The sequence below is a fragment of the Microcaecilia unicolor genome, chromosome 6 (assembly GCF_901765095.1).
Source record: "Microcaecilia unicolor chromosome 6, aMicUni1.1, whole genome shotgun sequence".
Classification (NCBI taxonomy): Eukaryota; Metazoa; Chordata; class Amphibia; order Gymnophiona; family Siphonopidae; genus Microcaecilia; species Microcaecilia unicolor.
The window spans coordinates 85,779,889-85,802,816 of NC_044036.1; the positions used below are offsets into that span (position 1 = coordinate 85,779,889).

The 22,928-nt window shown below is 41.8% G+C and overlaps 1 protein-coding gene across 2 annotated transcripts in view; it reads left to right on the forward strand.

The window, feature by feature from the left end:
* The window catches only part of TNN (tenascin N), a 131,768-nt gene that overhangs the window by 35,164 nt on the left and 73,676 nt on the right, over positions 1–22,928 (forward strand). For both annotated transcript variants that reach the window (XM_030207587.1, XM_030207588.1), the window contains exons 5-7: positions 8,671–9,135; positions 18,628–19,002; positions 22,371–22,634. In XM_030207587.1, the coding sequence (XP_030063447.1) occupies positions 8,691–9,135; positions 18,628–19,002; positions 22,371–22,634 (1,084 nt within the window). In that variant the 5' untranslated portion in view covers positions 8,671–8,690. The remainder of the gene's footprint in view (positions 1–8,670; positions 9,136–18,627; positions 19,003–22,370; positions 22,635–22,928) is intronic.

Here is a 22,928-nt window from a genome sequence, read left to right on the forward strand (position 1 = left end):
GATGTTCTCGCTTTGATCATGTGACACCTTTGTTCAAAAGCTGGCATTGGCTGCCATTGTATGCGTGAGCTGAATTTAAAACTGCTTGCACAGTATTTAAAATTTTACAGGGAAATTGTTCTTCCCTTCTTACTCACATAATAGCGTATCCAATTTTCCAGAAGAATTCCAGTTTTAATTCTGCCTTATTATTGGGTTTTCCATCTGTTTTAAAAAAAGTTTTTGATAGCTGTTTTATCTATCAAGCTTATTGATGGAAGTGGGATATAAATCTGGAGAATAGAATAGAAAGCAGCGATATTCAGTCTGATAACTGAATAATGATGCTAATAAAGTTAGTTCAGCCAAAGACTGTTCATTTTATCCAGTTAGCTATCTGGATAGTGGGCTCAATATCATTCTTACCCGGATAGCGCTGGCACTGACTGCCCTATGTAGATATTCAGTGCCAACCACTATCCAGATACCAATGCTGAATTTCCAGATTTCGTTAAGCTGTGGTGGCCAGCATTTAAGAAAATGCCAACTGCCCTGGCTTAAAATTGAGCCGGTTATGTTTAAACTGGTTATGTATTATTCTGACGTATTATGTCTCTGTTATTTGAATTTCAGTGTTGTTAAATTTGTATATTTTTGATCCTGTTTCGTAGTAGTCTTATTGTTAGGTTTCAATTTGCTGTTTTCAAGTTTTTCTCTTGCATTATATTTATGTTTATACTTGTACATTTTACTATTGTTATGCTGTTAACAAAATTGTAAGTTTGATGTTAAACTGTACCTATTGTACAACACCTTGGGCGAATCTCTTCATAAAGGCAGTTAATAAATCCCAATAAATAAATAAATAAAGCACATCTGTCCACTCTTATGGAAAAAAAAGGAGATAATTTTTAAGAAGCCTCCCCTCAAGAAAATTAAATTTACTTTCTGACAATATATTTTAAGCTAAATGCTCTAGAAATTGCCATATATATAGAAACAATGCAGCCAAGCATACCACTGGAAGTGGATTATTGATTCAAAGATCAAGGATGCTTTTATATTTAAATTATAAAATATCACTTTCTTTAATAGCCCACAGTATGCAACTAACACTGTGTTTGTGCCTCTAAGTCATTTCTTCCCTTTTTATAGGCCAGTCTGCTGCCTGAGGCACTCATTCCCTCAAAAATAAAAGGGGCTGGTGTAACACCACCTGCCTCCCAGAAGAACACTATAACTTTTCCCAATCTTCTCTTTCTACCTCCTACTATGTTCAAAAGCTACCTCCTCCCCCTCTCCTGCCTCCAGTGTCTGCCTACCCCACTTTACCCTACACTGCCCTCTCTCTGCCCCAAATCTCTATGTCCTCTCTTCCTTTCCCACCCTCTACCCAGCCCCAGGAGTATCTACCTTATCCCCTCTCTATTTGTTCCTTCCCATGGTACTGGTACTCTACAATTTCTCCTCTTTTCCCCTCCCTCTCTCTTCTTCCTTTGAACTTTACCTCATATCTCTTCCTCTTCCTACCCAACAATGTTAGTCTGTGTCTCTCCCTTCTGTGTTGTTGTTGTTGGTGGTGGTGGTGGTGTGGGGGGGGGGGGAGGGGAGGGGAGGGGGAAAGACAGACTAACATTGACCAGGCAAACACAAAACCCCTCCTTGGTAGCCCCCTGCATCTCTGTCTGTCTTGGTTTCTTGAACCTTTAGGTACTATTAGTCAAATATTGGGCATTAGTGCCTATTATTGCACAGATCATATTCTTCTTCTCCAACACAGCAATCCACTCGCTCCCAATATCTCTTCCTTACAGACTTGTCATGACCATATTTCTTCTTGGCTAGCTGAAAACCTCTTGATGATAAATCCTTCTAAATATGTAGCCATCACTTGCTCCTTTATTGATAGGTTTCCCTATTCAGTTGGCTGACTCTTTTAGATACTTAGGAGTCCTAATCAATTATCAACTGCGATTTGACTCTCATATTTCCTCAGTTGTTAAACGCTGCTTTTTTTTGTCTTGCATCAGTTTTGATTGGTGCAATCATTTCTCACTGAACAGGATCAAAGGACAGTGATTCATGCCACTGTTACATCATGTTTAGATTACTGCAATACTGTGTTAGTCAGACTGCCTCGGAATTTGGTAAAACATTTGCAGTCTGTTCAAAAAATGGCTGTTAGATTGTTATACCGAGCACATCTGTCAGATGTAGAAGTTCAGTATCTTCAGTGGAAGGTTAAGATTAGGGTGCAGGAGATGAGAGAACTCATTGGCAGCAAGAGCTATTAGAAATGAAGTGGGCAGCTCTTAAATATGAAGTGGCACAGTTGTGGAGAGAGTTGGGTAGGCATGCAGAACAGCTCCCCCTCAATTGCAACTACATGAGGATGTCCCCTATTTTATATCAACTTCTAACTGTAACCCAGTCATTATAAATATGGTGGGGGACATGCACCAATGTTCCCTCTACAAGCCTACAATCATATGGCCTCTAGCTGCATGAGTACTGTGACTCTCTTTTTACCAGGGGCTGTGAACACTGTCTCCACAGCATCCCCATGCATGGTCTGCCTAAGAGCAGAAGATCAGACTTGTTAATTGAACCCAGGTCCTCTGCAAAACAGTATGTGGTACTACTGCTGATCCACCATACTAACCTATAGAAATCATTTTAAATGAAATGTATTTTCATTGTTTTGCCTTTAGTCATGAATTTACTAAGTCAGACGGGCTGATTTTTAAAATCATTTAACCAGCCAGATATGGCTACTTGATGGTTAAATGGCACTTAACCGTCTATCCAGCAATATTTAGCGGGAGATATATCATGCAATATAACTGGCTATCCACCGATATTCAATGCATCACTGGCTAAGTTTGGTGGCCAAATTAGCTGGAATATCTTTGACCAGTTTACAAAAGAACATAAGAATAGTCATACTGGGTCATACCAATGGCCCATCTATCCCAGTATCCTGTTTCCAATAGTGACCAACCTGGGTCACAAGTACTTAACCAGCCAGCACTGATATCGGCTTGGCCGATTAAATTTAAACCGGCCAAAATACACCTGGTCACCAGAAACAGCCCACATTGAATATTCAGGCTCAGCGCTGACCATGGGAGGTAGCCTGGCTACCTCCCATGATCTGAATATTGTCCAAAGAGTGTTTTCTGGTGCTCATTTTGGGCTCAATTCACCTACATTATAGTTTAATGTAATTTAGATTGTTTAAAACTTGATATATTGCTTAGCCTTAATATATTGAAGTGGTTTACAGTAAATAAAAATCATAAAAGATGAAAAGAAAAGAACTCCATAAATGTATGGAAAAGATATCCATACAATCAATTAACTAAGCAGCAAACACACCAGCATTACCAGTATCATTGCAGTCAGACCACCACTAGGAAATTTACACTCTGTGCACTCTAAAAGCCTTTGCAAAAAAATTAGCCTTAAGTAAACCCTTACATTTTAACAGGGTTGGTTCAGATCATGAAACAAGAAGAAGCTGGTTCCAAAGAGTAGGTACTCGGCCATAGATAGCTGAAGAGTAGCAATTAAATTGCAAGATTCAGAGCACAACGTTCTGCCAGGAAAATAAGGAGGGACCATGGAAGCTAGATAAGCTGGAAGCCCTTTATAATATGCCTTATGGCCAAAACCATATAAAGATGTCAGGTTATCAAATTTCTGTGCCTGTGTCAATAATCACAAGGCGGCATTCTACAAAGTCTATAGTCTTTTGAGGCTAGCGCCTGGAAGGCCCGCGTAAACTACATTGCCATAATCAAGGTGCGAGACTACTAATGAATGAATCAACAAATGCAAGGCAGCAGCATCTAAAACATATTTCAATGCACGAATTTGTCTTAAAAAATAAAAGCCTTTTTTCACCACACTGGAAAGCTGCTCAGAAAATTACAGACAGTAATAAATAAGTAATAAATAAATAAGAATCCTCAAATAGTTGAAAGAATCACAGACTACTATTGGTACCATCTGCACCTCCTGAAGAATGATCCATAATGGAGTCTAATACCCCCCCTACCCCCCAAACCAGGGGAGAGATGTTTACTGAGATATCAGTCCTTCAAAAAAGGAGAACTTATAGACATTGATACAATATCAGGGGCATTTTCGAAAGAGAAGGACGCCCATCTTCCAACACAAATCGGGAGATGGGCATCCTTCTCTCAGGGTCGCCCAAATCGGCATAATCGAAAGCCGATTTTGGGCATCCTAAATTGCTTTCCATCGTGGGGATGACCAAAGTTCCTGGGGGCATGTTGGCAGTGTACTGAAGGTGGGACGGGGGCGTGGTTAAGAGATGGGCGTCCTCATGGAAAAAAGAAGGGCGTCCCTCACGAGCATTTGGCTGACTTTACTTGGTCCCTTTTTTTTCACGACCAAGCCTCGAAAAGGTGCTCAAACTGACCAGATGACCACAGAAGGGAATCGGGGATCACCTCCCCTTACTCCCCCAGTGGTCACCAACCCCTTCCCACCCCCCAAAAATATTAAAAAACATTATTTTCCAGCCTCTATGCCAGCCTCAAATGTCATACCCAGCTCCATGACAGCAGTATGCAGGTCCCTGGAGCAGTTTTTAGTGGGTGCAGTGCACTTTAGGCAGGCGGACCAAGACCCATCCTCCCCCCACCTGTTACACTTGTGGTGGTAAATGGGAGCCTTCCAAAACCCACCCGAAACCCACTGTACCCACATGTAGGTGCCCCCCTTCATATCTAAGGGCTATGGTAGTGGTGTACAGTTGTGGGGAGTGGGTTTTGGGGGGAGGGGGTGGGGGGGCTCAACACACAAGGTAAGGGAGCTATTTGTGAAGTCTACTACAGTGCCCCCTAGGGTGCCCGGTTGGTGTCCTGGCATATGAGGGGGACCAGTGCACTATGAATGCTGGCTCCTCCCATGACCAAATGGCTTGGATTTGGTCATTTTTGAGATGGGCGTCTTCGGTTTCCATTATCGCCGAAAACCGGGGACGACCATCTCTAAGGTCAACGATCTCAACATTTAGGTCGACCATCTCTAAGGTCGACCTAAATGTTGAGATTTGGGTGTCCTCAACTGTATTATCAAAACGAAAGATGGACGTCCATCTTGGTTCGATAATACGGGTTTCCCTGCCCCTTCACCGGAACGTCCATAGAGATGGACGCCCTTAGAGATGGTCGTCTCCATTTGATTATGCCCCTCCACGTGTTAGCAAACACTATGGGCATTCCATATTCTTCCTGCAACATCACATTCCTCCCCTGGGAATCCTCATGAAGTTTTCTAATTTTAAGCTCCTATATTAAGATGAATTCTCCACAGAAAATGTAGGCTCCTAAACTTGGCTTAAAATAGGGCACAAATTTAGGAGTCTAAATTTAGGAGTTCAGCTAATTTGAATAGCAGACCCTAAACTCTTAGAACCCTAAGCCATTATAGAATTCTAGTGCAAAGCCACGTTTGCATGGTAATATAACGGTGTGCCCACTTATGAATGGTCAATGGCTGGTTATGTTGGCCTGCCTAAGTGTGCCATGCAATATACACAACTGATAATAATGTATAAGTTGTGTACATCACTTGGCAACATACCCATGGTACACCCATGCTCCACCCAGGTGTATATACCCTTGCAGTTATACACTAACCCCCAAATTCTTTAAATTGCTTGCAAATTTATGCGTGCAAAATTGAGCGCTATCTTGAGATGCATAAGCAACTAAATTGGCTAATGAGCCAATAATTGGCACTGAATATCTGGGAATAATGCCAGTGGTGGGCAGTGGGCCAGTATGCCAGGGAACACTGGGAGCAAATTGAGGGTGTGTGCCTGCGTGAGTGGAAATAAAGAGAGCTGGGGGTATGTACCCCAGGTGGGGCAGGAAAGAGAGCTGGATATATATGGGAAAGGATAAAAAGTTTGGGGACAGAGAAAGAACTGTAGGTCTTGCTGCAGTTAGGGAGAGAAAACTGGGAAGAGCAGAGAGAGAGAGAGAGAGAGAGAGAGAGAGAATTGGGTATCTTGCTGAGGATAAGGAAAGAGAGAATGGGAGGGGGCATAGAGAGGGAGAGAAAGCTGGAGAGTAGGGGAGAGAAAGAACTGTTGAACAGAGAAAAAACTGGGAAGTATCCACCTTGTAGAGGGGGCAGAGAAACTTGAGTTCAGGTAGGAGGGAGATCAAGCGAAGCTGTGGACAGATAGAAAGCTGTGGAGGGTTGAACCTGAAAGTATGATTGCTAGGGAGGGTTGTGCTGAGGAGGGAGAAAGCGAGGGTGGGGAGGGTTTCTGGCTTTATGGAAAAAGAATTCTGCACCAAAACATTTAAAAAATAGTTAGAATTTTAAAATATCTACAATGAATATGTATGAGATAAATTTTCAAAAATGTGCCGAATTCCCCCTATGAGAGCTATGTACATTGTTTTTGAGGTAAAAGGTATCCACAAAAAAAGTAAGGGCTAAACTGTTTGTTCTGAGTGGAGTAGAAGAGCAACTGAACCCTAGAAGAAAGGAGGTTAAAGAAGCAGAAAAGCCGAAGAAAGTAAAAACCAGATACTCGCTTGTTTTGTGTCTTGTATTCCCTTTCTATGCTTCTTTTCCTTTACCTGTTCATTGTACAAGACCTGTGGAAGACATGGAAGTGAATTGGGTGAGTTTGGTTTGTTCTGTAGAATTCTGTGAACAAGGGTCTTGGAAGAGTGGATTAAGAGGATTTGGTTGGTGAAGGGACAGTGGAATACCTTCATGGTTAGAGGGACTAAACACTGATTTCTAGCCCCATAGGGAAAGTGAACTCTTTAACAAAAGCTGCTAAGAGTTCACTTACCCTATGTAAAGTATCAACTTTTTATTGGGCCACCACAAGAATTATCCTGATGATGCCGACATACCTGAGCTTTCAAGACCACTAGCTTTCCTCTCCCAATGGACTTGAAGAATCTAACATTATCTATCTAAAATGCCACTTACATGTACCATAATAACCAGTTTCAGTATTGAGAAGAAAGATATTTTTCTAAATAGTATGTTACGGTGGTTAAAAAAATACCCCAAAATAGGTATAACAGGGATATGCTAGTCCTTAAATATATAACCAGTGACATCAGCCAGTATAACAGGGAAAGCCATTATGGATGGAATCCAGAAACCAGAATTTTGCTTATGCCTGTCATTAAGCTTGACAGAAGTGCAATGTTGAGGAATTTTTAATCTCTGATCTGGTCTTTGGCATCTTTCATATTTTTCCTGCCCAGAAACATTCCACACTAGTCTGTGGTGATTTGAGAGGCCACATTTGAATAGGCAACATCATATTATAAATTCACATGCTGGCAAAGCACACAAAAAAAATGAAGCTCATGGGCTCTAGGGTCCCATCTTCTCCCTGGCTTCATGAAAATCAAATACTTGAAAACAAGCATGTGTAGCTGCTGCTTTTTAGCTTATGGTCAGAAAGTACATTAGTGGGGTTTTGTCAATGAAAAGCCTCATAGAGTTGGGGGCAATTTTGTTAAGAGAAAAAAAGCACCAGCTAAGTAGAAAACAGTGAAACAATTTTCAGTTAAACTGCCAGCTAGTCAACTAGAGACCATTGAGAACTGAAGCATATTTTTTCTGTCCTTATTACTAGAGACAGATTTTAAATATAACATACAGAGAGCTTCTCAGAGAGCTCCGCAGTAGAGGGACTCATGATGTGAAGATGAATAGTGCTACAGAAGACCATGGCTAGAAGATTGATATTTGACCTTAAAACAGTTCCATATGTTGAAATCTAATTTTTTGTCCTATTTCCTTGAGCTCATCTACTACTACTACTACTACTACTAACTAGCATTTCCAAAGCGCTACTAGGGTTACGCAGCGCTGTACAATTTAAACATAGAAGGACAGTCCCTGCTCAAAGAGCTTACAATCTAAAAGACAAGAGAACAATCTAAAGACAAGTGAACAATCTAGAGGACGAGTGAACAGTTAATCTGATAGGGTGGATAGGTTGGGGCATTCTATATATCTCGAGCGGTTAGGCGCCGAAGGCAGCATTGAAGAGATGAGTTTTAAGCAGCGATTTGAAGATGGGTAGGGAGGGGGCATGGCGTATGGGTAAAGGAAGATTGTTCCAGCCATAGGGTGAGGCAAGGCAGAATGAGCGGAGCCTGGAGTTGGCAGTGGTGGAGAAGGGTACTCTCATTAGGAGTTTGTGAAATTTTGTGCGTTTACAGAACAAGGAACTGTCGGTGACAATTTGTGGCAAAATGTAGTTGGTGAAAAGTCAGGACTGCTTTTAGGGAACTGCAACTGCCTGCATGCCACAAGGAACCCCCCCCCCCCCCCCAAGCCAGCCCAAAATTGAGGGATGCACAGCTTGTTGGTAGATTTTGGAACACCTTCTGAATTTCTGAATAGATTGATTTCCTGTTCATTTTGAACCGTTTTCCTTTCTATAGCGTGAAAGGCAGTAGATCAAATACAATAAACTTTAAACCTTCTCACCTAGGCCCTACCATATATAACACTGGCTCTAGCCCCTGCCATCCTCTTCTGCCTGGTTAAACGCGTTTGAATTTAAGGCCTTCATTTACATAGGGTGCAGTTTTCAGCAGAGAATGTTTTCATGCAACATTATGATATTATATTTTGTCTTTTCTTTCATTTTTCTTTGCAAAGAGCTTCAGCTTTATGGGACAATGTGCCACACTATTGCTGCCGGTTTGAGGAGAAGCAGGATGCAACTTTGCAGCTTGCTTGCCCTCCCTTTGGGTGTTGTCGTTTGCTGTATTCTCCAGCAAGCACATGCTCAGCCACTTGGCACCCAAAACTGCACCAGTGAAAAGGGAGTCACCTTCAGCCATATCTACAAGCTTGACCTTCCCAAGACATCCCAAATGAAGGTGGACACAGACACTTTGCCACTGGGTGATGATGACACTGTGTTGCTGACTACTAGAGATGAGGAGGAGGGGGAAGAGCAGAATATCATCTTCAGGCACAACATTCGGGTCCAGACTCCCAAGACGGATTGTGACAATTCTGCAAAGTTCAAGGAGCTGTTGGAAAGGCTGAGAAAACTTGAGGAAGATCTGAAGGAAATAAAGGAGACGTGTAGTTCACAGAGATGCTGCACAGGAGGAGGTACAGTATTAGGGAGAGTGGATACACAATGTCTATTTTATCAGAAATGCAGTGAGATATGCTTGACCTGCTCATTCCCTCTCAAGGCTTTCTAGTCTTATATTTCTTCACAGGAAAGATAGTATTAGGATTAAGTATTATGAGAGAGATTTAATATGTATGTATTAGGGAATATACATTAATTAACCTTCGCTGAAAGCATGCATTACAAAATATTCATGAATAAAATACACTCAGAAGGTTATGGAGGGCTAGGCTCTTAGGGGTTAATTCTATAAAGCGGCATCTAAATGTAGGTGTGATAAAGACGTGTACTTAGCGCCAATTTTATCATGGTGTTAAGACATTCCTAACTCGTTATAGAATAGTAGCACAAAGCCTCTTTGGAGTGCCAAAACCTGGGTGTGACAGTTTATGCCATGTCAATAGCAGGCATAAGTAGTGCACCAAAGCAACCTTGCAATATCTGCATCTGATATTGTTCTATAAGGTGCATGCGTTGCTAGGCAGAACGCTCATGACACACCCATTGGTACAGCTTATTAACTGTTACTGCCATGCGATTAGAGCATCAATTTTATAAGAACATAAGTATTGCCATACTGAGATGAACCGAAGGCCCATCAAGCTCAGCATCCTGTTTCCAACAGTGGGCAATCCAGGTTATAAGTACCTGGCAAGGTCCCAAAACAGTACAATACATTTTATGCTGCTTATCCTAGAAATAAGCAGTGGATATTCCCCAAGTCCATTTTAATAATGGCCTATGGACTTTTGTTTTAGGAAGCTATCCAAACCTTTTTGAAAATTCCGCTAAAATAACTGCTTTTACAACATTCTCTGGCAACAAATTCCAGAGTTTAATTACACATTGAGTGAAGAAATATTTTCTCAGATTTGTGTTAAATTTACTACTTTGTAGCTTCTTTGCGTGCCCCCTGGTCCTAGTATTGTTGGAAAGAGTAAACAAGCGATTCATGTCTACCCATTCTACTCAACTCATTATTTTATAGACCTCTATCATATCTACCCTTCAAGTTGAAGAGCTCTAGCCACTTTAGCCTTTCCTCATAGGGAAGTTGTCCCGTCCCCTTTATCATTTTCATTGCCCTTCTCTGTTCCTTTTCTTATTCCAGCATATCTTTTTTGAGATGTGATGACCAGAATTGCACACAATATTCGAGGGTCAGTCACACCATGGAGCAATACAAAGGCATTAAAATATTCTCTTTTTGTTTTCTATTCCTTTCCTAATAACGCCTAACGTTCTATTTGCTTTCTTAGCTGCCACCACACACTGAACAGAGGGTTTCAATGTATCATTAACGATGACACCTAGATCCCTTTCCTGGTCGGTGACTCCTAATGTGGAACCTTGCATCACATAGATATAGTTCGGGTTCCTCTTTCACACATGCATCACTTTGCACTTGCTCACATTAAACGTCATCTGCCATTTGGATGTTCAGTCTCCTAATCTTGTTAGGTTCTCTTGTAATTTTTCACAATCCTCTTGCAATTTAACAACTTTGAATAACTTTTGTGTTGTCAGCAAATTAATTACCTCACTAGTTATTCCCTTATTTAGATCCTTTATAAATATCTTAAAAAGCAGGGGTCCCAGCACAGACCCCTGGGGAACTCCACTAACTACCCTTTTCCATTGAGAATACTGACCATTTAACCCTATCTATCTTTTAACCAGTTTTTAATCCACAACAGAACACTACCTCCTTTCCCATGACTCTCCAATTTCCTCTGGAGTCTTTCTTGAGGTACTTTGTCAAGTGTCTTTTGAAAATCCAGATACACAATATAGAATAGTGCCCAGCATGTATGCATATAAATGCCAATTTGTGATGCCATTCATGTGTGTTAAGTGTACCTATTCTATAAATTAGGGCATGCAATTGGTGCCTAAATTTAGGTGCCCTTTATAGAATTGCTCTTTTGTTCATTAAATTGCAGATCAGTTTTATTAACAGAGAATTACAGGCTAGGCATTCATTACCACACTCATCTATATACAGTACATATATTTTCTTTTGGGATCTTATAGAAGAAGAATGTGCATCAAGATAAATGTTGACTGAAATCCTGAATTATTTCTGGATCAGTGTGAACTCACTGTGAATGGCAAGTATGAGCAGGTTCTGGGTCCAGATGTGCCCTCTGTTGCTGGTCAATGTGCTGTATTTCTCTGGAGTCTCGGGAGATGGTTTTGGAATGATACCTTCTTACATGCAGAGGGAAAGTTGATGGTAATTTTTGAGGCTGGCAAGGAAGCTTTACATATTTGCAGAGTGGAAAGGAAAGAAATAGAGAGAGAATTGCCCTCTTTGCATGTAAAGAGCCAAAGAGAGAGAGAGAGAGAGAGAGAGAGAGAGAGAGAGAGAGAGAGAGAGAGAGAGAGAGAGAGAGAGAGAGAGAGAGTGAAGGGCTTTTTAAAAGCTACGGATGAATCCTTATAAAGAGTTGTTAGCCTGTAGGACCTGAGGTCACATGTTGGGTAGTAATCCAATCACAGGGCAGTAAACATTGAGACTGGTTCTTGAGACGGAAAAGAGGTTAGTTTGAACTGGTTCAACTGTTCACATTTGTCTTTGTAGGCCAGATGCTCAGGTAACACATCCAGGAATGTTCAGATCATTATATCAAAGATTAGTAGTATTGACTCACAGATAAGATTTTTGCCCAGTACTTGAGATCTATTGTGTGGGAACCTCCTCCCAATGCCCTCAGTCAAGATAGGCCTCCCTGGGTCTACCTATTTCCTGGTGGTCCAATGATGCAACTGGGACAAGAGCGAACCCCACTCATTTCAGCCCCTAGCAGCTGCCTCGACAAAATGTTTCACTCAACGAATAGTTAAGCTCTGGAACTCATTGCCAGAGTATGTGGTAACAGCGGTTAGCATATCTGGGTTTAAAAAAGGTTTGTACAAGTTCTTGGAGGAAAAGTATATAGTCTGCTATTGATATAGATATTGGGGAAGCCACTGCTTATCCCTGGGATCAGTAGCATGAATCTTGATACTCTTTGGGATTCTGCCAAGTACTTGTACTGAATTGGTCATTGTTGGAAGCAGGATATTGGGCTAGATGGACCATTGGTCTGACCTAGTATGGCTTATGTTCTTATTTTGCAGCAGCCTTGTGATACTTCTGTACCGCAAGGCTGCTGCGAGAGTTGAGGCAGGAGCAGGAGCGAGTGGGGTTCGCTTCTGTCACCATTGTATCATGAACCTCCAGGGAATTTAGGTAGGCCCAGAAGGGCCTATTCTGACTGGGGGGAGGGGAGTTTGGGAAGGGTTTTAGCTTTGTCAATGGGGGTATGTGGGAGGGGTGTGGGAGTGGGTCTGAGATTCGGTGGGGGGATCAGGACCAGAGCAGTGTGTTTGTTTATGTGTCTGTGTGTGTGTGTGTGTGTATGGGGGGGGGGGGGGGGGGGGGGAGATCGGAGGATCACAGGGCACCTTTTAATTTTATGTGTTTCCTGGCTTAAATTCACTGCCGGCACCTGCATATCTAACTGGGTGAATTTAGGACTGCTGAAAAGCAATCCTAAATTCGCCTGGTTAGCTATGCAGGTGCTAGCAGTGAATTGTCTCTTCTGAACTCTGGCTTCTGGAATCATCTCCAATCAATAATAATATCCCTGGCTTCCATCTGAACCTCTCACTTTTTTGAGGGAAGATAATACACTTCTAAAAATGATGGCATCTGTTCATTATTCATTTGTAACGCTTCAAGAAAGTATCACATAACCATATCTCTTGAAAAAATCTTCTTCTCCCAGGGAATTTTCACCAACCTCAAGTTCACACTTCTAATCAAATTTTCCATATTTTCCAATTTCATATGTATTTCATTCATATCAGATACAATAGTTGTCTAAACAGATTGAACTTGGGATAAAGATTGTTCAACAGAAGAAAAACATTTCCAAATATCAAATTTCATCACCACTAAATCATTCTCACATTACCTAAGTCTTTGCTCCAAGGAATTAGATTGTAGTTTAAATTTCTGAACCACTGGGAGTATTACTTTTGCCAAGTCTGATATAGGAAGCCAAACAGCATCTAAAGACATTGAAGCTGGTTTACTTACTAGAATATTCAGTAAAGAAGCAAATGTCACCTCACCTTTTCCTTCCACAATTTCTCCAGCAGTATTAGCAGAGTTCCTGGAGAGACTCCCCCCATCGGGGTCAATCAATTCCCTTCAAACCAGTCCGCTGTTCCACAGCAGACATTGATTCAGCTGAATTCTAACCCAGGAGATCTTGATCTCCAATGGTGCCAAATGGAGACTTTTAATTTTGTTGGCAAACTATGAGGCAAAATCATTGCTGGTTAGTCAAATCTGGGAAAACTTGTTCTGTTAATGACATTGCAAGGTGGTGTTTGCAGAATACTATTTAGTATTTTGAATAGCTGCTTTGCGGACTGTTCAATTCTTTGAGAGAAATGTTATTTTTTGGCAATTGTTAAAGCCTGGTGGCACATTGCCAACTATTTCTTGAAGTTGAGCCTATCTTCTTCTAGGTGAGTTTTCTGCCATTTTATTTTATGTTTACATCCTTGATGTTTAAAGACCTGTAGTTCTGCGGAGACTTTTTTGATGGGGCCATTTTTTCTAAGGCCTTTGCTAAGTGTGCATTCCAGTGTCATTCTGTTCTGACACTATAGTCCTCTTTTTATCCACATGGGGAAAGAGTAAGGTCTTCAGGAAAACACAGAGATTTCTCATGTCTCAAATTTCCTTCCAAGCTCTGGTTGGGCCCATCTGTTTTACATTGTTTTTCATACAAATTTTTTTAGAAAATAATCTGTCCATGATAGGGGTGTTATCTCAAAGACACCGGACTTGTGTTCAAGATGTTAACCCCTTTTCAGAACACCAGGTATAGCATAAGGCCCTTTTCATGGGACAGAGATATGATAACCTGTGTGAATCCTAGAGCTACCATCATATCAAGGAAAGCAGCGGTGGTGGTGTCTGCAGTATAAATATGTAGGTAAAAGTCACCCATTATTACTAACCTGCAGACCATGACCAGCCACATTGGTTTCATCTCCTAGCTGGATTAGGAGGCATTCTGAATCAGACAGGTAGGGGATGGTACCTGTGCAGTTTGATTGTCTCTCAGATCAGGACTGCTACCCCTCCACCCTTCTTCTCGGGCCTTGGTTGATACTGCATGGTGAATCCTGTTGGACCTAGTTCTATGAAAGGGACTCCTCTGCTTTCATCCAGTCAGGTCTCAGTTATTTCTAGGATGTCTTGGTAGTATTCACTAATGACATCTTGAATTTTTTATTGGCTGACTTGGCCTTTACTAGACCTAAGTTTCCAAGTAGTGTTCTGATAGTGATATGCGTAACTAGATAGTGGTAGGCAGGTAGTTGTGTGGGGTATAGTTAGGTGGGTGTTTCCCCTTTTTGGTTCATGTCTTCTTGGAAGACCGAGGGGGGGGGGGGGGCTACAAGTTTCCTCTTCCTCAAACCACTGGGATGTATACTGGACCAAAGCACATTCTTGTTGATAACAGAGAGGAAGGAGGATCTTTAGTTGTTTACATATATCAGTGAACAAGGAACTAAGGAAGGAAAGGGAAATGGAAAGGAAAATGGGACTTGATATACTGCCTTTCTGTGTTTTTTGCAACTACATTCATGGGTATATACAGGTACTTATTTGTACCTGGGGCAATGGAGAGTTAAGTGACTTGCCCAGAGTCACAAGGAGCTGCAGTGGGAATCGAACCCAGGTCCCCCGGGTTCAAAGTCCGCTGCGCTAACCAGTAGGGTACTGTAGGGGGATTAATCTGAGAAGAGTTCTGCCTGGGGCAGTGTTACAGTTGGGACTTGGGAGCAAGGTGTTTGAAATTGGGCAGCAGTGAGGGTATGAGAGATGTAGTGGAGGAGAGATGTCTATAGGGAGGATTGGTGGGATGCAGTGGAGAGGAGCTATCCAAGGGGGGTCTGCAGGGAGGATGTGTGGGGTGGTACAGTAGAGAGGAGGTGTCCCAGGTCTACAGAGAGGATATGAAGGAGGGGGAGTACAGTGGAGGGTTCAGGGAACACTCTTCACTTCTTTACCATTCCTGTGGAGCATATAAATATTGTTTAAAGACTGGAGGCTACAAGAAGGCAAGCAAAGCACACATATTACACATCTCTATCTGTGCTGAGCTTACTGAGCAGTTGGCAAGTAAAGCACTTAAGTGCTTCATCTGAGCCTGTCACATGATCTCATGGCTCTTAGCAAGAGACTTCATCCCTGCAGCAGTAGGAAATGAGGCACTTTAGAGCTTTATTTGCTGCCGGGGTGCATGAAGGAAACGTTTTATGATGAGATTGGGATATAGAATTGCAACATATCTAAAGGTAAATGCAATGTGTGCCACGCTCTCCTCCGCAAATCTTCTTTTTTGTCAATCCAGAGTTGGTATCGCAGCAGGCATCCCCCTACCAGTGGGCAGCCCCTGGCTTTTTCCTGGGTTCACTCAATGGTAGCTATGCCTCCAGTTACAATATGTTCTGAAATTTCCAATTAGACACAGACTTGGATGGTTTCATGTATTAGTTAATGCTTGTGAGGAGTGCAGTGTGATAAAATAGAAAATTACCTTACAAGTATTTGTAGGATTCTTGCTAGTTAAGGGCCTCTTTTACAAAGCTGCACTAGCAACTCCTGCATGGTAAATAAGAGGAAGCCTATTAAATTCCTATGTGCTAGTATGGCTTTGTAAAAGAGGCCCTTAGGTGTCTCTGCTCTTGACTTGTTGCTATTCCTTGTTATATGCTAAGGGACCTACTTACTAAGCTGCATTAACTGTTTAATGCAGGAGTTACCATGGGCTAGAAGTGTGTGAGTCCGTGCTAACAGTTAACACAGTGCCTGTGGTAATTCCCGTGTTAAACATCTAACACAAAATGGGATGTGGGACGAGTGGGGACTGTGCCTGATGGTTAACACAGTGGCCATTAACTGTTAATATGCTGTAATGAAAGTTCCCCTGTGTTAACTGCACAGCAATATGCTGGGAGCACTCCCAACTGTTAATGCCAGGGTTTTGCAGTTACTCCATGTTAATTTAATTTTGGCAATTGCTGCTGTATTGTAATTGCAAATGTAATCTCCTGGTAAATTGAGTTGGAAATTTCCTCAAGAGATTACTAGATTGGTGTAGAACTTTCCAGATTCACTGGGGTGGAGAGAGGAGGGAGGGGGAAGAGCCCAGTCCAGAGGGAAGATTAGCAGAGAGTAACTGACAATGGGTGTCGTAGATGGGTTCGAGTTGTAAGGTGATAAAAGTGATGGGATTAGGGAGCACATGGTCTTTGGTTGTCTTCACCCCCACCAGGACCTGTGAGGAGAGGTGGTATCCTGGTCAGGCCCAATAACCTAAGGCTTTATAAAGAGATGGTTTTTATTAAATGTAATATACTGCCCATTTTGCAGTACAAATCAGAGTGTTTCACAATGCAATAATATAATTAAAACTGAAATAAAAGCAGAACTCAATAGTATGATAGGAAAGAACCAATCAAACAAGAGATAAATAAAATACATATTCATTCATTCATTCACTAAATGTAGTCTCACCACTGAGTGCCGCCATGTCTCACATTCCAGACCAGACTTAAGAAGCAGTAAAAACTAATTCAAACAAATAAGTCTTTAACTCAGCACAAAACATGGAATAAGAATGTTCCAGATGCAATTGCTTTGGCATAGAGTTCTACAATGCTGAAGCCAAGAAATACAATGCAGAACTTCGAGTAGAGGCTCAATAGGCCCATGAGGGGCGAGGAATAACAAGTCTATTGTCATGTAGTGACTGAAGTGCACTTGCGGGTGTGTAGGGAATAATAAGTAAAGATAAATACATTGGCGTGCCAATATTAAGAACCTTATGTACTAATGTCAATATTTTATACTGGACTCTCTATTCTATTGGTAACAGTGCAGCTGGAGTAGCACGATCTTAACATTTGGCCTGACAGAGTATTCTAGCAGCTGTATTTTGGAGAGTTTGTAGATGTTTAAGGTTGGATCACATTATGCCTACATAGATGGTATTGCAGTAGTCAAATCTTTAATTAACATATGCATAGAATAATGTACAAAGAGAGTCTTTATCTATGTAATTGCAGATGGCTCTAAGTTTCTGGAGAAAGTAAAAACCTATTTTAAGCACATTGTAAATTTGAGGTCAAAAGGAGAGTGCAGAGTCAAGGAAGATTTCGAGATAATGAAAAGATGTAACTGGGGGTACTGATCTATCAAAAAGGATTGGCACGAGTGATAGTGGAGAGGCAGTTCCTATAATCCAGCAGGCCACTGTTTTATCAGGGTTGAGGACGAGTTGATGTTCCGTAAGCCAATTAGCTACCTCCTGGAGACATCGCTGTAGGGGTTGGAGATCTATAGACTGACGAGAAGTATAATATACAAGAAGAATATGCCAACAAAAGCATTAACTGGATTGAGAGGAGTTCTCCGGGTGGGTAGAAAGGGTTAACCCAGCCTGGGAGCAGAACAGGAGAGAGTCTGTTCAGTGCCAGAGGCAGCAGCTTGTGGAACTGCACCTCTGGAGGGAAGAACTGACAAGGTCCTTAGTGGATCTGGCAGCTGGGTAAAAGTCCAGCAGGACAGCTTGTCACAGAAAGGATGGGAAGTACAGCTTTGGATTGTTCTGCCAGAAAGGATGGGTAGTAGATGCACATGCAAATGCTCGAGGCCTGCCATGTCTCTCTCACTCCCCTCCAAACTTCTAGATTTGTCCCACCCTTGGCAGATGCCTAGGGCTGCCCTGGAAGAAAGTGACAGTGGGGGTGGGGGAAGGTTGATAGAGGCTTTCTTAGCATCAGCAAGCAATAATTGGTGCTGTTATGTATATATTGCTTCCTGGATGCTAAGAAAGAACTTTTCCCTGGGCCCCTATTAACCCCCTCTCTCCTGCATCTCACATTTCCTTTCATGCTCTTGTTCCTGTTGATGTTTGCATTTTCTAGTGTAGGTCTTGAAAACCCAGATCTACCATTCCTCAAGCTCTTTTCTTCAGCCCATGCATGCAGTGAGTGAGTGAAACATTTATTTTAAAAAATCTTCTTAAGGTAATTAAGTTATGAATGTTTAAAGATCTACATATGGTCAGTCGCAAAGGTTGAAGCTGTGACATGTGGCTCAACTATTTTCAAGTTTCAAAATTACATCAAATCAAAGCGGTATAGTAAACGCGATGTTTCAAAATTACATCAAATCAAAGCGGTATAGTAAACGCGATAAACGATGTTAATCTTCAACTGTTAAATGTGTTCTTATTTAAAGATACAATCTTGAGAAAACTACACAGCTGACTTGCAGAAGTTGAATTCTTTTCATGGAGGCACTGATTTTAATCAGAGGTTTTGGCTGATGAATAATCACTATGTTTAGACTTATTTTCTGAACAGTATTTCCTTGGTATTTCCTACAGGTCTCTCCAGCCTGTGCAGTGGTCATGGTATCTTTAATCGGGAAACTTGCAGCTGCATTTGTGATGAAGGCTGGACAGGAAGAGACTGCTCTAGTTATGGCTGCCTCAACAGCTGCAGTAGTCATGGACAGTGCATTGATGGTATATGCATCTGTGAAGAGCCCTATGGTGGTGAAGACTGTGGACAACTGCTTTGCCCTAACAACTGCAGTGGGAATGGGGTATGTGTCAACGGTGTGTGCCAATGCTATGAAGGATTCATAGATACTGACTGCAGTGAGCTGAGGTGCCCCAATGACTGTAGCGGGAATGGGAATTGTGATCGCGGAGAGTGCTACTGTGAGGATGGCTTCCATGGACTGGACTGCTCTAGTGGTAAGAGATGCCAAGAACAGTTATGGCAGTGAGTTTTGTATTATTGTAACAGTAACATAATAAATGACAGCAGGTAGACAAATGGCGTAGCTAGAAGGCAATTTATGGGTGGACTAACAGGTAGGTTGGGTGAGCACACTTTTCCTTTCCCTGCCTCCCATCTCTCCCACTCCCCTACACCCTCAATCCCCCCAAACTTGAAAATTACATATCTTAGCAGGTGCGGATCCATAAGCCCTGCTACCTAAAGACTCAGCAGCCTTCTAACCCCCTTTAGAAAACTGTGGTGGTCAGCAGCAGTACTCTGAGCCACCAATGCTGGCAACCTGTGCAAGCTTAGTTCTTGTGTATGAACTGAGCATGTGCGAGAACTGAGCATGCCCACAGTGCTAGCATTGGAGGCTTGGAAAGCTGCTGCTGCTGAAGGGGGTCGGTGGGCTGCTAAATCTTTAGCTGGTGGGGCTTTGGGATTCCTGCCAGTTATATGAATGGAGCGCTGCAGCTGGGTGGGCCTGAAGCATATGTTGATGATCCTATGCCCTTCCAGGTTCACCTGTAGCTATGCCTTTGAGATGTACCAAAATGGCCTATCCAGTCTGCCCAGCAAGATGCTTAGGTTTGTACCTGCCATTCCCTGAAGGTTAGCTCCCCCTTGCCATTCTGTTTATGGGAAACAGAACTGTGACCTTATTTTTATATAAAGAACCCCATATAGGAGAACTCTGCCCAAAATAAGCAGGGTGGCTTTATGTATCGTAATCCATGCTCTAGTGATACAATGGCTTGATTATTGTAATGTTCTTGTTAAAGGGGCAATGGCCAGAGAGAGAGATCATGTGATGACACAAAATGTAGCTGTGAAGTTATTATTCCATGCCACAAAATATGATCACGTGACTCCATTGTTAATAGTTGAACACTGGTTGCCAGTGGAGTATCGTGTTACCTATAAAATAATGCTTTTGGTGTTCAAAATCTTTCGCACAGGTTTGCCTGAGTCTTTATCACCTTGGGTTCAGCCCTATATCCCCAGTCAAACTCTGTGTTCTAGCCAACAGTCCTTAGTATGTGTACCATCACTACGAGTAATTTTATTTCCTTCATTTCGGAAGGCAATGTTTAATGTAGTGGGACCTACACTTTGGAATAATTTGCTCACACTATTACTTACGGAGCTCTCTCTTTCCTCGTTTAAGGTTTAACTTAAAATGCAGGGGTTCTTTTACTAAGGTGTGCTGAAAAGTGGCCTGCGCTAGTGTAAGCACATGTTTTGGATGCGCGCAGATCCATTTTTCAGCACACCTGTAAAAATATCTTTTTAACATTTTGACCGAAAATGGACTTAGTGGTAAGGTTTCACATGTTAACTGGGCGGTAATGGTCTATGCGTGTCAAGTGCCTCTTACCGCCTGGTAACGCCGCTCGCCAGAAAATAAAAATTATTTTCTGGCGCGGGTAGTGGACACGCGTCAAAAATGAAATTACTGTCCGGGTCACATGGTAGGCGGGTAGTAACTTGGAATTGGCAAGCGTTGGGCGCACATAGGTGCTTACACAGCTTAATAAAAGGGCCCCACAGTGAGTTTGTTTTTGTTGTTGTTTTTACATTTATATGTTGTTGTTTTAATTTTATACTGTTTGTTGCTTGCCTGTTTTGGTTTATTTTGTAACTTTTTAAAACATACTGTACTGCATATTGATTTTTATATGTACATCGCTTTGATGGCATTGCCCTAAGCAATTAATCAAATGAAAGTGACCTTTGAATCACCCCGTTTGTTTTTCTTCTTCCATAGTTATAAATCTGCCAACCATGTTGGTGAAAAATCCCCTGTAATACTAGAGATATTTCTGTAGATTACTCCTAAGTCTATCCTCCTTCGTTTCACCATATGCCTCCTTGTTCCTGAGCTGCTTTTCAATTAAAAGAGGCCTGCCTCCTGTTCATTTATGTCAGAGAGGTATTTATGTTTCTGCCATATCTCACCTCTCACCTTTTTTCCAAAGTATACATATTGAGATCTATCCTCAAATGCCTTGGAGAAGAGATGACTGAAGGGGATATGAAATATATATATATATATATATATATATATATATATATATATATATATATACAGTAACATAGTAGATGACGGCAGAAGAAGACCTGCACGGTCCATCCAGTCTGCCCAACAAGATAAACTCATATGTGCCATTTTTTGTGTATACCTTACCTTGATTTGTACCTGTCTTTTTCAGGGCATAGACCATATAAGTCTGCCCAGCACTATCCCCACCCCCCAACCACCAGCCCCGCCTCCCACCACCGGCTCTGGCACAGACCGTATAAGTCTACCCAGCACTATCCCCGCCTCCCAACCACCAGCCCCGCCTCCCACCACCGGCTCTGGCACAGACCGTATAAGTCTGCCCAGCACTATCCCCGCCTTCCAACTACCAGCCATCATTAATGGGGAAGAACAGGTAAATAGAAAATGGTTATCTTCCCTTTCATGTAGTGATAGGACCAGGGGAGTATTTTTTTTTTGTTAACACTTACAGTAACTAAACTTTTGAAATATGCTGCCAGGAAATGTGTCAATTTAATTTTCATATTTATAGACCAGGCAGAATGATAATGTGTGGACTGATGAGATTTTAACTAGGGTAACGTTTGACAGTCAATTGCTATTTGAAACTAAAGTGAACTTGCTTGTGAAAAGCCTTTCCTGGAAATGAAAAAACTTTTTTCTAAACTTACCTAAATTAATAGCTTTGACTACATTTTCTGGCAGAAAATACTTTAGTTTATTTATGTGTTGACTGAAGAAAATACTTTCTAGAATTTGTTTTAAATTTGCTAGTAGTTAGCTCCATGGAGTGTGCCCTAGTACTAGAAATGAGTAAATAATCATCCCCAATCACACCATTCATGATTTTACAGACCTCTTTCATGTCTCCTCTCGGTCATCTCTTCTACAAGTTGAAGAGACCCTATCCTGTACAATAAAATCTGATATAAAAGAGAAGAAACTGACACACTAACAAGGGAAATACACATGGAAAAAAAATACTGGTTACAATCAATAACATAACAGGTAAACCAAGAAAGATAAAACTAGTGTTAGAGGGCATTGAATCACGTGGGAAAGAAAAGGGAGTACAAGTCAGAAGATAGGTGGACGAACATACAAAGTGGACAGGGTAACTGCCAAGGATCAGTGCTAGCAACCAGCCACATAGAGTAATCATAAAGACGAATCAGAAAAAAGCTGTAGAGAAATAATACGTTTTCAAAGCACATTCCCTTTATTTTGACCTCAGCCACTCCAGTATGAAAGATATATATAGCAGAAAATATCTCAATGTGTTTTAAAATTTTCTAGTGGTTGGCATGCAGAACCTGCGGCTGCTGAGATCTACAGAAGACTCTTTAATTGTCAGCTGGGACAAAGGAACAGAGGTTGATTATTACACCATCAGCTACTACCCAATTGGAGATGAGTCCTCCATGAAGCAAGTTAGAGTGCCCAAAGACCAGATCACGTATGAGATCTTGAACCTGGTACCCGGCACCCGTTATCGGGTCATGTTGCGTCAGGTGAAGAAAGGTGTCTCCGGTGAGCCAGGACAACTGGAAGCTAGTACAGGTAGGGAAGTGATCTTCCTTCATATGATGGGTTTGCTGAATATCTTCAAGCATGACTCAGACCTTGGATATGACTAGGTTTTAGTGTTTGCAGCAGGGGCGTAGCCAGACAGCAGATTTTGGGTGGGCCTAGTCAAGAAGTGGGTGGGCACCAACCTGCTTATAATCGAATGAGAAAAACGCCCAAGTTCCGACCTAAATCGGGAGATGGACGTTTATCTCACAAAAACGAATAAAGCAGTATAATCGAAAGCCGATTTTTGGACGTTTTCAACTGCAATCTGTCGCGGATGCG